This window comes from Theropithecus gelada, chromosome 1, assembly GCF_003255815.1.
Source record: "Theropithecus gelada isolate Dixy chromosome 1, Tgel_1.0, whole genome shotgun sequence".
NCBI classification, from domain to species: Eukaryota; Metazoa; Chordata; class Mammalia; order Primates; family Cercopithecidae; genus Theropithecus; species Theropithecus gelada.
In genome coordinates this window covers 190,936,106-190,952,388 of record NC_037668.1, presented here as the reverse complement: position 1 = coordinate 190,952,388, position 16,283 = coordinate 190,936,106, and the positions used below count along the sequence as shown (strand labels likewise).

Below are 16,283 nucleotides of genomic sequence, written 5' to 3'. Positions count from 1 at the left end.
ATAGTAGTCAAGAGAGTGGGTGTTTAGCTATTTGTGTGGTTGGGACAATGGTCATGTTTTTGTCTGTGTTCAGAGTTGATCATGGAAGGGTCTTGCTTTTGTCTTGATCTACATGGTCAAGAGTGACCTGACACTGATGTCCTGTGAAATGATTTATGTTCAATAGGAGACACCAAGTCCTCACTGTGAGAGCCAGGCCCGCTGTGGCTGGCAGACTCTGCTTTTCTCTTCTTCCCCATTTTGTCTATGGCTACCTCTGGTACAGCTAGCACTGTGTCCAAAGCCTCCCAGTGCAGCACAGAGATGCCTATTCTGAAAGTCCTAGCAGCCCGTCATGACATCTTGCTCTCGAGATTTGTAAAATTCTGCTAGTGTGAAGTTTCTCTTACCTTCTAATCTGATTCAGCTTAAACACATTCTTATTTGCTCCTCAGGGGAGCCTAAGACAAGAGGTATTCCTCCCCACCATAATCGGGAACATTCTCATTAAGTCCTTGCTTTTTCATTTGTGACTCCCTCCCAATTCTTTTACACCATGTAGGAACTCTTCTATAAGCCTCAAGTCACGTTTATTACTCACCTCTTGACCTGTCCTTCAGGGAATTCCATCTTTAATGGAAGTCTAAAAACAGCACCTGGCAGATGGAAGCCCGTGGATGAGAGGAAAAGCTTCAGAGAAAAGGCTCTGTGAGGCTCTTTATCCATAACTGAGTGAATCGGGGATGTTCAGAGCCTGGGGACCTTGAGATCACTGAGTTCACACCTGGCCTGATGCACTAATTCTCTGTCCTGCATCATCCGTCAGTTGGCCTGGGTGGAGACACCTCCAGGGAGGTGAAGGTGGGGGCATGACTGATGAAGGGGGGAAGCCTGAGAACTGGGGGGGCCTTGGCTTTCCTGTTCCAAACTTAGAAGGCCAGGCTCCCTCAGCCTGGGATGTGGCTGTTGGAATTCAAACTGCTCCTCAAAGACCCCAGTCCTCCCATCCCCTAGGAAAGCTCTCCCCTTAGAGCCATAGCAATGAGCCATTCGTTTGTATTAATCACTGTAATTTCATGTTTTTTTTTTTTTTCTGAGTAGAAGAGTAAACATTTAGCCGTTAATACTTCACTATAAATAAATATATGCAATAACTCTCTTCCTTCACAGGACAGACAGATTGGGCAGCATGAGAATACCAGGTACCTGATGGAAGTGCTAAAATTTGGTAGAAAGAGCAGGAAGGACACTCAGATGGACCGAGTTAAAATTCACCTACTTTATAGTTTTGCCTAGGGTTCATCCTTAGAGGAGAATCTGAGAGGCAAGGGCTGCAATTTGGGAGATGAAGGAAGGAACTTGTTGGATCATCAGTGTTGTTCTCGAGAAAGTTTGAAATGGATTCTCTCCACTTTCCATGGAAGTGCCTGAGCTTCTTATCCTGAGGTCGTCTTAGAGGGCAGGGGCTCTGCAGCTGAAGAGTGGGCCTTTAGTTCAGGGCTGTAGCTCTCTGAGCTCTGGACTGAGTGATTTGGGTGGCCATCCTGAGAGGTACAGTCTGGGCTTGACCAAAGTCAGTGTGGACAGGGAAGACCACATGGCCTCTGGTGGGATGGGGGAAGTGGAGGCTTTCCCAAAAGACAGTCTGCCTGTGGAATATGTGAAAAACAGCAGCTGGGTAGCTCAAAGACACCTGTTAAGAACTGTGTCCTGGGACTGAAGCCAGCTCTTGAGATGTCAAGAAAGGGAGCTGACTTGATAACCAACAGCCTGTCACAGAATCTCAGAACCTCTGCTCTTCACCACTTTCTCTTGCCTCCCTCACCCCTGCCCTAGACCTCGCTGTGCTTGGCACTGCCTGGGTGACAGAGGAGACTGAGCACTCCCTTGACGTGGAGTGGGAAAACCCCTCGACCGAGGTGGACTACTACAAGCTGCGATACAGCCCCATGACAGGGCAGGAGGTAACTGAGGTCACTGTGCCGAAGAGCAGTGACCCCAAGAGCCGATATGACATCACTGGTAAGAGCCATCACTGGAATGTGGGGTGTTTGCTGTAGATGCAGAGGTGGGGATAGTGTGTGCAGAGAGCACTGGCATCTGCACTGCTCAAGTGTGCACAGAGAGTCCAGGGGCCTTAGGAATCACACTTGAATCTGATCCTTGAATCTGCCAGACGTAAGCCCACCCGGGAGGCCTGTAGACTCTGTCCCAGCATTCCAGAACTCGATCCCAGAGCACCTTGTTAACAGATTATATTTGTGAGATGTTCTCCAAGTCAGCAAACTCTCTTGAAGACCCTGTCTGTGTCTCAGGATGGATTTGATGGTGTATAGATATTCCTTTTAGAGGAACTTGTGTTTTTGGGTGTTGGGGGCAAGAGTGGGGGAGGAGAGAGAGAGAGAGAGACAGATTGAGATTGGTTTGTTGAGCATGATGCACGGAAGGGGTTGTGTTGGGAGGCGTGGAGGAGGGCAGGGTGCAGTGAGCAGGGATGGCTCCTTGTTTCAGATTTCTGAGTTAATGCTGCCAAGAGCTGGAGCTCAAATGGCTGCTAAGGAGACAAGGCTGTAGGGATGGATCAAGTTTGGCAGTGCCTGAAGTTTGTACAATTCCAGGGCTCTTTTTTAAGAAAAGTAATACACAATCATGAATACCCAATCAGGCACAAGGCCTTAGAATGGACCCATGAAAGTGTGGGGCTTATTAGCTTCATGGTGAATTCCCTCCTGGAGCCTTGTTCTGCCGTCCACTCCTTGAGTTCTGTGTTGACAGGACATTTTGGGGTTCTTAGTGTTTGTGGAGTGAAGAATGAGGGTGTGTGCCTCACACAAGCTGCTGTTTGTCTGCATTTTACCATTAGAGTCTGAGTATTTGTGCCCAAGGAAAAATAATAATTCTAGTTGCTTCTACAGAGAAATAATTTTTTTTTTTTTTTTAAAAAGGGCTGGGCATAGTGGCTCACGCCTGTGATCCCAGCTACTTAAGAGGCTAAGGTGGGAGGATCCCTTGAGCCTAGGAGGTTGAGGTTACCATAAGCTGTGTTTGCACCGCTACACTCTAGCCTGAATGACACAGTGAGGCCCTGTCTCTAATAAATAAATAGGAAAAAATTAGGCTAAATATTACATTGAGAAGGAGAGATACTTTGGAAGGAAAAGGGTTGCTGGGAGCAGAAACACATTTGGACCTATAAATAAAATTGGGAAATAAGTGCTAGGTGGCCCAGTGAAGAACCAGAGAGCATTTGAAATGCATTTCAGTTGGCGTCTTCTCATTTGCTCTGATGCCCTACTCCTGTCCCCAGCCAGTAAGCCCCCTCAGTGACTCCTCAAGTTCCACTGCTCCTGCGGGGCTTTATTTGCCGCCTGCAGATACAGATTCATCTTTGGAGGAGGAAGCAAAACCCCTCATCCTCCCTCATGGGAGAAATCCTGGGGAGGAGCCGTGCTGGGGAGAGGAGTCTGGAGCCTGCACTCATGTCTCGCACTGCCTGCTTGTTTTCAGGTCTGCACCCAGGGACCGAATATAAGATCACGGTGGTGCCCATGCGAGGAATGCTGGAGGGCAAGCCGATCCTCCTGAATGGCAGGACAGGTGAGAGCTACTTGGAGGCACTATGGACGTTTAATCATGTTTGCATTCTCACATTTTTCTTGGCTAACTCCTCTCTGGATAAGAATTCTGGGATTTGCAGACAGGCGGGGTGGCTCATGTCTATAATCCCAGTACTTTGGGAGGCCAAGGTAGGCGGATCACCTGATATCGGGAGTTCAAGACCAGCCTGACCAACATGGAGAAACCCTGTCTCTGCTAAAAATACAAAATTAGTTGGGCGTGGTGGCGCATGCCTGTAATCCCAGCTACTTGGAGACTGAGGCAGGAGAATTGCTTGAGCCTGGGAGGCGGAGGTTATGGTGAGCTGAGATCATGCCGTTGCACCCCAGCCTGGGCAACAAGAGTGAAACTCCATCTCAAAAAAAAAAAAAAAAAAAAATTCTGGGATTTGCATGTAGAGAGAGTCTATCCCTTTATTACTGATGTCTATTTTTAGGCAGGGAAAGGGAAGCAGACTTTTCATATTTCAAATTTTTCTTGCCATTGAAACTCTCTCCCAGGGTCTTGGAGTCAAAGGATAAGACCGTATCTGATACCCTTCTGCTTATTTTAATAGCTTCTGTCACTGCATTGTTTTTAAGGCATTTATTATCTAGGATATAGGCACATAGCTCCTTTTTCCCTAAAAACAAGTGATCTATAATTTTCTTCTTGCCACATCTGTGTTTTTTCTTGATGACCACACTTAGTAGACTCCTCTAAAATGTCAAAAGATATTAAAAATCCTCACATGGGAATAGCGGTATGTTGTCATCTGTGTATTCAGAAAATATATAGTGATAAAAGGTTACAAATCAGTTATATTTGACAATAAGTTTGTAATTTATTAATCAGAACAGAATTTGAAAACATGGTAGGCATACACATGAGACATCCTAGGTAACTTTTAGTTTTTAAACAATAATTGAGTCCATATTGAATTGTGAACTTCCTCATTAACTCTGTGCTCCTGCCTTCCCCATGCTGGAAACCCGTGATCTAGAACATGGTGCCACTTGGGGAAACCAATCCTTGGAGCTGGTAAAGAAGGAGTCTTTGAGTTTTGAGTCTTTCTTGAAAAGTTTTTTAGTTCTTTCCAATTCAGTCCTGGAAATAGCTGGTTATGGTGGAGAGAATAAGGGGTGAGATGCTGTGAGAATTGAATTCACTATTTCAGCTGCCTAACAGATTGCTTATATGCAGTATGAAAGAGTTGGGCAATTATAATGGAGAACATATAACTTAATTTACAAACTAGACAATGTGGACTGTACAGTCTGCTTGAATAGTGGACTAGTGAACCGTTTTAATGAGCTGGGAAATGGTAAGTACTTCTGTGCCTCCAGTGGCATTCCCTGTAGCTGTGAATTAATTGAGAGCTTACTGAGTGCCAGGCATTATAATCTCTACACACTTTTTATGAATATCTCATTTCGTTCTCACAGCAATCCAATGAAGTAGATACTATTATTATTTCTCTGCCATATATAAGAAAACTGGAGAAAGTAAGCTCAAGATTGCCTAGCCAGGAAAGGACAGAGCTGGGATTTGAACCCAGGATACCCAAGTGTAAGCCTTTGGGCTTAGCTACTGTAAACCAAAAAGTATCTGAGATAGGCCTTAATCAACTTAGAAGTTTATTTTTCCAAGGTTAAGGACATGCCTGGGAGAAAGAAACATGGAATCACAGAAACAATCTGTGGTCTGTACCTTTCTCCAGAGAGGATTTTGAGGGCTTCAATATTTAAATGGGAAAAGTGGGCTGGAGAGGAAATAGGGAGGGTATAATTCCCATGTTGGAAGAGAAAAGGAGCAGGTAGGGGGATAGTCAATTATGTGTTGAGTAAATTTGCACTTTTCATAGGATAAGGTGAACACGGAGTAGCTACGTGTGGAGATATTTAACCTGTTATCTGTAGCCTGCATAGGAACAAAAGGAAAGGCAGCCTCTTGCATAACTCAGCTTTCAGCTTTATTTTTTCCTCTTGGCAGAGTGAATTGGGGTCCCGAGTTTTTTATTTTCCTTTCACGTTACAAAGCTAAAGTGCTTCCCACTTTTACCCTCCTGTAAGAGATAAACGCTTTTTCTTCTCTTACACAGTCAACACAACTCAGAACATTTCCCCTCTGGAAGTGATTTTTCCCCATATACCAGGGAGTTTTCCATCAGACACCAACTGGGTGTTCTATAATTCAATTCATATGTGACATTCCTCCCTGGAAATAGCATCAGATCCCACAAGTTAAGGGCCCAGACCACAAGACTTTCCTCACTTCAGATGCCTGTCACAGTCCCCAGGTTATGACCTGTACTTCTGACCATTTGGCTATAAATTGGGGGTTTTTATGACTCCCCTCCTTAGGTTCCATTAATTTGCTAGAGCGGCTCATAGAATGCAGGGAAACACTTTACTTACATTTACTTATTTATTATAATAAAGAATATTACAAAGATCCAGGTGAAGAACCAGATGGAAGAGATGCATAGGTCAAGGTATGTGCTTCCATGGCCTCTGTGGGTGTGCCACCCTCCCCAAACCTCCACATGTTCAGCAACCAGGATGCTCTCTGAACCCAGTCCTTTTGGGTTTTCATGGAGACCTCATTATATAGGAATGATTGATTACATCATTGACCACTGGTGATTAACTCAACCGTTAGCAACTGTGAGTGCCTCTCTCCTCCCCCTTGTTAGCAGGGTGGGCAGGTGGGGCTGGAAGTTCCAATCCCCTAATCACAAGGTTGGTTCCCTGGCAACCACCTCCTTTCTGAGGCTATCCAGGAGCACCCTCCAACCCCTTACAGCAGTCATCTCATTAACATACAAAAGACACCTCACTTTGGAGATTCCAAGGCTTTTAGGAGCTGTGTGCCAGCAATCAGGGAACCAAGACCAAACGTGTTTCTTGTTATAAATCATAATATCACACCTCTCATCCTTCTTGCCCATTATTTCTGGTTAATTTTCATACTGTTTGCTTCCTAACTGAAAAATTTTCTATGATTCATCACAGACTGAGGAGGAAGCATAATGCTTTTATCTTGGCCTCCGTGGTCCGTGCAGCCTGGGCCATTGTTATTCTCATTGTTTCCCCAGGGAAAGCCTTCCTGTAGCCAGACTGTTCTTGGGGTTTCCTAACAGAAGACTTATCTCTGCAAGTGGCTTTCTGTTGTTACTCAGCCTAGAAAACCCTTGCTATTATTTCTAGCCACAAATTAATTTAATTCAACAAACATTTATTGCAGGATGTATCTGGGCCAAAGAGACCTGATCCCTTTAGAAATTTCCAGAGCTGATAAGCCATGGTCCTTGTCCTTCAGGGGATCACAGCAATAACGTGAGGTTCCACTGCAGCCTTCTATGACCTCATTAAATGTCAGCCAGATTTGCCTCTGAGGTCTGAGAGCATTTAATCACATATGGCCTTGAATTGCTAGTTAGCCTTTCACGTATACTGGACTGTTACTACTCAAAAGTGTTTTTATTGTCAATTATATCCTAAAACCAGGATAGAATATTTTTTTTTTTTTTTTTTTTTTTTTTTTTTTTTTTTTTTTTTTTGAGACGGAGTCTCGCGCTGTGTCACCCAGGCTGGAGTGCAGTGGCGCGATCTCGGCTCACTGCAAGCTCCGCCTCCCAGGTTCACGCCATTCTCCTGCCTCAGCCTCCGAGTAGCTGGGACTACAGGCGCCCGCCACCACGCCCGGCTAGTTTTTTTTTTGTATTTTTAGTAGAGACGGGGTTTCACCATGTTAGCCAGGATGGTCTCGATCTCCTGACCTCGTGATCCACCCGCCTCGGCCTCCCAAAGTGCTGGGATTACAGGCTTGAGCCACCGCGCCCGGCCGATAGAATATTTTATTGGATTGCAAATAAATTTGTGTCATGTGTTTTACCAGCATAAAAAAGAAAAAGACACTGTAATTTACAGGGTCAGGAAACACTCTTAAACCTGGCTAGACTGTTAAGTAATTTAAGGGAAAAGAAGAATCGCTGTTTTCTCCGAATGTTTTGCATCCCACCAGGTGGAAAAGGATGCTGGAACTTAAGAACAGCCTAAGCATGTGCAGGGAGGAAACGACACAATTCAGGGATTTTTCATTTAATGAGGCACCCAGTGTAACTAATACCATGACAGGGAAATGGTTGACTGAAATTCCTCACCCTGTTAACCCAGCACACTCAAAGTGCGCTGGAACACCTTCCAGAAAGGACGGCCTCAGAAGCACATCAGCTTCAGGAGCAGCAAGCATAGGCCAGGCCGGTGTCTGTGGGGGCTTGTGAGGGGGAAGGTCCCTGGACTTCTGCATCATACCCTGACAGCTATGCTTCCCATCGAATGAGAAGAAAGGGAGGCTACTAACTGAGAGGTGATGTCATTCTTTTGTCCTCTATCTGTAAAATGAAGAATTGGACTAAGTGAGTTTAAAGTCCTTTCTCTTTTCTTATGATGATGGTATTCTGTTAATAGCTTCATGCTTTTCCCTGGTGTGTATAAAACAAAGCATGCTTGCTTTGTTATAATTTCACGGGCTCCCATGCACAGCAGAGCTTATAGCCTAGAATATTCACTTGTCATCCATTTTCTCAGAACTTTCCTCCTTAGACTATGCTGTGAAATAGCAGTTTTGCTTTTCTTAATATCTTTTTCACTTCTTACGGATTTCCAAACACAGTGTTCCATTTGAAATGGCTTAGCCCCTAAAACTTTGGAAACTCCTTCGTGTCCTAAGCTGAGCTCCTGTCACCATTCAGAACTCCTGTCTCACACACAGTCACCAACACACACATTCAGCATCTGGACAACAGCAACAATCTCTATCATTTGCGTGACCACTGTATTCTAGTGGGCTTCTGTACACTGTGAGACTTTGTAAATATGATCTCTGGTCCTTATAATATCAATAGGATTGCAAGCATTATTATTTCCATTTTACATGTGAGAACATTGAGGCCTACAACGTTTAGGAGACTCAGGGTGAGCTAGTGAATAGCTAGCTGGCACAACTCAGGTTCACTTGAAATCAAAGTCAATAACGTTTTTAGAAGAAAAGCTGGGGGACAACAGGAAGAAGGGTTGCCCTCTCTGAGTGCATTTTCTACAAACGGTGCCTTCTGGATAATTTTGTTGCCACAGTGGAAAGACATTAGAGGAGGTATGTGTAAACAAGAGTGCAGAACTTATAGGTATTGTGGTCTCAAGGCACCTCTTCCGTGAACCCACCTTCAAATCAATGACACAGGTCCTGCCCCTGCGTCTTCCTCCCCCAAGCTCATTTCTCATAGATTTTACATCCCGTCCGTGCCATCTTCTACTGCACCAACTGGGAGATTCACAGGTGGCCATTGTGAGTGGAGAAACCTGTTCCTAATGCCTGTGACTAAGTGCTCAAGTGTGGACATGGGCTGTTGGATGTTACAGCCTAGACTGAAGATAGCCATTCCCTACCCAACCCTGTGGTGAATCATGTTATAAAGTGGAATAAGCTTTCCTGATGTGAACAGAGCTTCTAATTAACCTCCTCCATATACTGTGTTTAGGTTTTGCAAATTAGATCTCTTTGAAGTGAAGTGCACCTTTATTCTAACTAACATATGTATTCATAGGTGAGTTCCACCTATCCAGTTTTATAAACCTTACCTTACATCTCTCCGACCTTGAATGGCCCTGAGAAAGGTCCCACCAGGGCTGCTGGTGTCCAGCAGTTGGGAAGTTACAGCCTGGGGAGGATGTTGGGCTGTGGTGGGGAGAGCTTGTCTTGTAGTAGAGGCTACAGCTATGGCTCATCTGTGATTTAGCCAGCTGCTGCAGCTGCTGCAAGGCTTTCTTGCATGGAAAAACTATTTCATAATCTCCAGATCCCTTTTTGGTAGAGAGAGGTTTCAGTCCTGCAAAGCTGGCCTCTTCCAGCAATCTGTCCTATCGTGGGGGTCCCATCTCTGAGGCCTTCCTCCCATTCCTGTGTCTCAGCACCTGATCCCAATCACTGGAATGGTTAAGGAGAGCAAGCTCTGTGAAGACCCACTCTCAGTTGAGTTGCTGTGGTTGGGGACCTGAGAGAAAAGGGAAGGCAGGGGGCTGAGAGCTGTACTGGCACTGTGAGCTTGGAGAAGTCACATCTCCTCTCTTAAACCTCCTTAAACCTCCAGGTCTCCTATAACCCTAAGCATAATATGATTCAGTTTTACCTTCCTACTCTTCATGCCCAAGATGCTGTTTCCTGGTTCTTCTCCATCCCTTGAGAGCTCTGGGACTGGTGGGGGAGAAAGGAGCTACAGGGCTGGTTGCTGCTTCCTCTTTCCACCCATGTGGACGTGATGGATCTTTCCTTTATTTGTTGACTTTTATTTATTTATTATTTTTATTTATTATTATTATTTTTAGACTGAGTCTTGCTATGTCTCCTAGGCTAGAGTGTGGTGTGTGATCTCGGCTCACTGTAACCTCTGCCTTCTGTTCAAGCCATTCTGGTGCCTCAGCCTCCTGAGTAGCTAGGATTATAGGCGTGCACCACCCTGCCTGGCTAGTTTTTTGTATTTTTAGTAGAGACAGGGTTTTGCCATGTTGGCCAGGCTTGTCTCCAACTCCTGGCCTCAAGTGATCCACCCAGCTCAACCTCCCAAAGTGCTGGAATTGCAGGTATGAGCTGTTGTGCCTGGCTGTGATATATCTTTCAACACACACAGGCAGCGCCAACCCCACAAAGCCACAGACCTCTGCTGTGGGTCCCAGAAACAATGGTAGCAAGCACAGATCTGGGGCAGGGAGATGGGGTGGGAGGCACTGCTGGGATATGGGGTTGTACAGATGTGGACACTTTTGAGAAGGAGAGGGCCATGAACTTTAAGAGCAGGACTGCTAGGATGTTCTTCCTGCACCCTTAGTTTTCCATTTCCACTTTGTCACTAATTTCCCCAGACTGAGATGTTGGTTTTGGATGGCTCTTGTCATCTCTTCCCTTTGACATGCAGGATCATATCTTGCACCGAAAGTTGTAACAGGATGCGGAGAGATTTCTCTCTATCATTGCACTCTTTTCCTTGACTGTCCTCTTAGAGCCTGCTAGAGCCTCCAGAGGCCCTGGCCGTGGGGTCAGATGGTGGATGCCTGCATCCTAATTGTCCCCCCTGTCATTCCTGGAGGCCCACAAGTGGCAGACTATTGTAAGACTATTGGCTCCGAGCTCACAGTCACAGTGAGACTATTGTCTCACAAGGCAAGAGTTCGAGACCAGTTTCTCTCTTTAGTTCCTGTCTATTACTGCTGCTGGATTTCAGGTCACAGTAACCTTTCAGATCACACTTTACTTTATTTATGATTTATTATTATTATTAGTTTCAAAGGAAAATGCTATTGATAGTGCTGCTTAGGACATAGAGGTAAAAAGTGGAAATGTACAGTCTTTGTTAGATAAGAATGAGTTCAAATCTTGGCTCTACCACTTAATGTATCCCAAAGCAAACTCTTGGTCCTCTTCCTCTCCCGACTCCCTACTGCAAACGCTTCCCTCCCTCAGCTATCCCTCAGATATCTATATATAGAGAGATATAGATGTCTCTATAAATGGCCACCCCATTTTGCAAATTACTCAGGCCACAAGCCAACAAATCATTCGTTGTATCCCACATCGAATCTATCAGCAGATTATGACAGTTTTACCTTTGAAAGCTCCAAAGCCAGCCTTCTCCATGACCTTCATTACTGCCGCAGTTGCCTGCACCCCTGCCATCTTGCATATACACCATTGAAGCAGCCTCCTAGGTGACCTTCACTCTTGGTTCACTTGAGTCAGTATTCTCCCCAGAAGCCGGAGGGATCCTTTGATAGCTCAAGTCAGATAAGGTCATTCTTCTTTTCAAAGCCCCCAGAGACTTCTCACGTTACTTAATGTAAAAGACAGTGTCATTACAATGGCCTTCAAGGCCATCCATAGTCCACTGTCCCTCTCACTTTCCTGGCCTCCCTTCCAGCCACTTGACTTAACTCTGTCTAGATGCACTGGCATCCCTGCTGTTTCCTGAATACATGAAGCAGGACCTTGGGTTAGCAGGGACATGTGTAAAAGAAAAAATGAGGGACTTTCTAAGGTCATGGGCTAAGGATATGTTCTTGGGAAGCGCAGAGTCTAGGACATAGCTGGCATATTGTTCTGGGTTAGTTCTTTTTGAATATAAACTCCACATTGGCAGGGATTTCTGACTGTTTTGCTCAGTGATAACTCCTAAATGTCGTTACATTCCCTGGCACATAATGGATATTCAGTGAAGTGCTGTTGAATGAATGAACTGAGTTTTGGAGATTTGTATTGGAAAAGAGAGAGAGGAGCATGTGTAGATATAAGTGCCAGGTCTGGAAACTGTAATTGGAAGGAATGAATAGGGGAGGTGATGTTGTTTTGATTTGAGGAGAACTAGGGAGGAGAATGATAACTCTTCTTGAATACTTGGTCTCCTGGAAGGGGAATTAGATGTATTCTCTCTGTCTACCTAGGGTAGACAATTGAAAGGAGTTACATTTGAAGGAGTTTTCTCTAATATGTTTAGTAGTCTGAAAATGGAAAATGGAATGCATTGTGTTGTCTGTTGGAGAGTCCTTTCTCAGTTTAGGGTTCAAGCAGAAGCCAGTTGTCCACCTGTCACTGATGATGGAGAGACCCCCTTGCCTTGCATAGACCATTGAACTAGGTCACCCAGGTGAACTAGATCTTTAACAATCTATGATCTTGACCAACCAACTGGTTTCTTTGATTTTTCTTTCTCATGTATTTTTATGAAGAAATTGACAGTCCAACCAATGTTGTCACGGATCGAGTGACTGAAGACACAGCAACTGTCTCCTGGGAACCAGTGCAGGCTGTCATAGACAAGTATGTGGTGCGCTACACCTCTGCTGATGGGGACACCAAGGAAATGGCAGTGCACAAGGATGACAGCAGCACTGTCCTGACGGGCTTGAAGCCAGGAGAGGCATACAAGGTCTACGTATGGGCTGAAAGGGGCAACCAGGGGAGCAAGAAAGCTGACACCAATGCCCTCACAGGTAACAGAAGGACGGGAGCATAAAGTTTTCTCGTGGCGGGGAGAAGGTTGATTTTTTAATCAGGAGGTCATTGCTCACCTGGCGTCAGCTCTTTTGTTTGCAGGAGTGGGGAGGAGGGTTGCAAAACCAATTTTGATTTTCATAATTATGTATTTTTTTATTTTTTGACATCAAACGAAAGAGATCAGCCTTTTCACTTGATGCAGAAGGTCATACTTATTTGAGTTGGAATTCTGTATGCAACCCCCTCAGAATAGGGTAACACTTTCTAATTTTCATTTTTTAGTGTGAAAACTCAAAACACTGGGCTGACAGTGAATTTGAATGCTTATCTCAGTTTGCAGTGGCTGTACAGGCACTTTGCATATAATCTGGAGCTCTCTTTTAGACCGTGGAAATAGTTTGCATCCTGAGTCAACATTTACTAAATGGACCAATTCTTCCTTTAAGCTTTCAGAAGCTGCGAGGGTTCTCTTACTTCACCCAGTCATTCTGCTCAGTTTGTGCCTGTAGGGGTCCTGGGACTATGCTGGGACATAGCCCAGCCATTCTTTCTGCTTAAATCCTCTCCTGGTGCTTCTCTGAATTTAGAGCAGCCTGATCCTGGAGCCCACATGAGGTTCCAAAACACCTGGCAGGAAATCAGAGGGAAAGGCTTCGCTTATTGTTTGCATTCTGTTCTGGACAGTCACTGAGTATAGAGACTCTCAGAGAAGCAGAGAGGTGGTTAGGAATATAGTTTCAGAAGCTTGACTGTCCAGGTTTTAACTCCAGTTCTGCCATTGACTAGCTGAGTGGCTTTGGGCAAGTTACTTTACTTACATTCCTGTTTCTTATGGCATAAGTGAGAGCAATGATTTTTTAGAATGTTAGTCAGTATTTGGCCCTTGAAAGATTTCGTGGTGCACAGCCTCCTAGATCCATGTGGGCCTCAATAGTTGACCTCTTCTTCAGGGGAGCAGAGAAGATATTGACAGTAAGGATGGTGATATCTAAATCTGTTTAAAGTCAAAGTCAACAAATTTCTGTAAAGGGCCAGATAGTAAATATTTTCGGCTTTGGGGGTCCAACAGTCTCTATTGCAATTACTTAACTTTGCCATTGGAGTGTGAAAACAGCCACAGACAATGATGTGTAAATGGACTGGTGTGACTGTGTTCCAATAAGACTTTATTGATAAAGATTGGCAGTGGATCAGATTTGGCCTGTGGGTTGTAGATTGCCGCTCCTGGTTTACGTTACACCTGACTCTCTTTTTTACTAGGATTCTGAGTGTCATGAAAAGAGCATTTGGGTCGGCATTTTTTGTTTGTTTGTTTGAGATGGAGTCTTGCTCTCTCACCCAGGCTGTAGTACAATGGCGTGATCTCGGCTCACTGTAACCTCCACCTCCTGGGTTCAAGCAATTCTCCTGCCTCAGCCTCCCAAGTAGCTGGGATTATAGGCGCCCACTGCCACGCCCGGCTAAGTTTTGTATTTTTAATAGAGACAGGTTTTCATTGTGTTCCCAGGGCTTGTCTCGAACTCCTGAGCTCAGGCAATCCACCCGCCTTGGCCTCCCAAAGTGCTAGGAAATACAGGAGTGAGCCACCGCGCCCGGCCCAATTTTGAAACAGAGGAAGTTGGAATAGAGAAGAACCTTCCCTTTTCTTAGGCAGGGATTGTGTGAGCAGCAGGGAACCTCTAGGGGGTGACATTGCCACTGGGAAGGGGTCAGACCAGAGCTGAGCTCTGGGGGCACAAACATGAAGGACGTGGTTCATGCCCGTATGACATTCACAATCCTCTGGGTAGAGAAGACAAGTGAAAAAGATAAAGGACAGTGAGTTATGTTCTAGAGGAAACAAAGGTCCCTGGAGCTATGGGGAACTGAAGAAAAGGGACCTACCACAGACTGGGACAGGATAGGGGTCATGCAGGCTGTGGGAGGAGGTGACACCTGAACAAAGCCTGGAAGGACGGGTGGGAGTTAGCACGGGAGGCAGCATATGCAGAGGCTAAGGTGTGAGAATATGATAGGTTAGGTCCCTCTCAAGGGGTTTTTATGGCGGGCCGGTCTGTGTGTTTGGTGCACTAGTGAAGGATGAAGCCAGCTCAGAATCCTGGGTGCTAAATCATTTGTCCTCAGGTCAGATGTCTGTGGTGCTTGCTGAACTCTGCTCCCTAGGGTGAGTCACTGCACGTGGCTGTGCATTCCACCATGCTGGCCTGTCCCCCTCGGCAAGTGGTCCTGTGCAGATATGAAATGCAGGTACCGTCACAAAAACTACAGCCTTTTTTGAGGAGGTAGTTTCTGAAAGAGGATAATAAAGGCATGCTAACCACACACATAATTGCTTGGATTTTTGACTCCCAAAAGATGTACGTTTTGAGGAGAAAGTGGTATTTCATGCCTCACATGCCATTAATAATAGCAACTTATATTTAAGCATTTGCTATGCAATATCTCATTTACTATTCACCATAACCTATGAGGTAGGTACTGGTATTTCTTTCTTCATAGAGTTGAGGAGACAGACACTTAAATTACATGGCTTGTCCAAAGTTAGCCACCAGGAAGAGATGGAGCCCAGGTTCTAACCCAGTTTAATCACAGAGAAACCCAGACAGATTCTACAAGTTTTATTCTTTTTATTAGCCCAGACCTCGGATACTATCAATTAAAAAGTCTCCTGGTTCCCTGGCCACAGATATAATGTTTTATATGGAAAGAACTGATGGCTACTACTTCTAGGATATTTTTCTTCTCAAAGAACATATTAGAGCAGATGCAGAGGTTTATTCAGTATAATTGCTTTCTAGTACAAGGAGTCAGGAACTAGAAGAATATATTATATAAGTCCAGGGTAAAGGAGAAATTTGAATGTGAAGACCAATTCTTTTTATTCCAAAGCAACTTACGGGAAAAGTTTATAGAGTTGATAAAGATGCTGGCTTTGTTTGAAAACTCCACTTCTTATTAAATGTTATTAGCCTATTACTGGAATTTCAGACCATTTGCTTAATTAGACCTTTACATTAACTCAATCATTGACATATTAGAGACTCTGACATTTGTTGAGGTTATGATTTTGACTGTGTATGTGCTATCATTATGGAATTAGAGGGTGGTAAAGGCTACATTCTTCTTCCATCTCTCTCTTAAAGAAATTGACAGCCCAGCAAACCTGGTGACTGACCGGGTGACTGAGAATACTGCCACCATCTCCTGGGACCCGGTGCAGGCCACCATTGATAAGTACGTGGTGCGCTACACCTCTGCTGACAACCAAGAGACCAGAGAGGTTCCGGTGGGGAAGGAGCAGAGCAGCACTGTCCTTACAGGCCTGAGGCCAGGTGTGGAGTACACAGTGCATGTCTGGGCCCAGAAGGGGGACCGAGAGAGCAAGAAGGCCAACACCAACGCCCCAACAGGTAACAAAAGAGAGATGGTCAATTGGAATTGAGTTTTGAGCTTGTCGATTTGAATGGGTATGGTATCAAAGGATGTGGCCTGAGCAGAGAGACTTTGCAATTAGAAGTCTTAAAGATGAAAGAAAGACTGAGCTCTCGTGGTGATGGCAGTGGGCTGCTCTTCCCTGACAGTGATGAGCTGTTCATGAGACCACTTGGTAAAGTCTTATAGTAACAGTGCTTTTAGCAGAAGATGTGTACAGGATCTGGTCA

General features: G+C 45.0%; 1 protein-coding gene across 1 annotated transcript in view; it reads left to right on the top strand.

Moving 5' to 3' along the window:
• TNN (tenascin N) overlaps nt 1-16,283 on the top strand; it is a 71,367-nt gene that overhangs the window by 14,119 nt on the left and 40,965 nt on the right. Inside the window, exons 5-8 of the mRNA XM_025404818.1 lie at nt 1,816-2,001; nt 3,487-3,576; nt 12,354-12,617; nt 15,765-16,031. Of these exons, the coding sequence (XP_025260603.1) occupies nt 1,816-2,001; nt 3,487-3,576; nt 12,354-12,617; nt 15,765-16,031 (807 nt within the window). The remainder of the gene's footprint in view (nt 1-1,815; nt 2,002-3,486; nt 3,577-12,353; nt 12,618-15,764; nt 16,032-16,283) is intronic.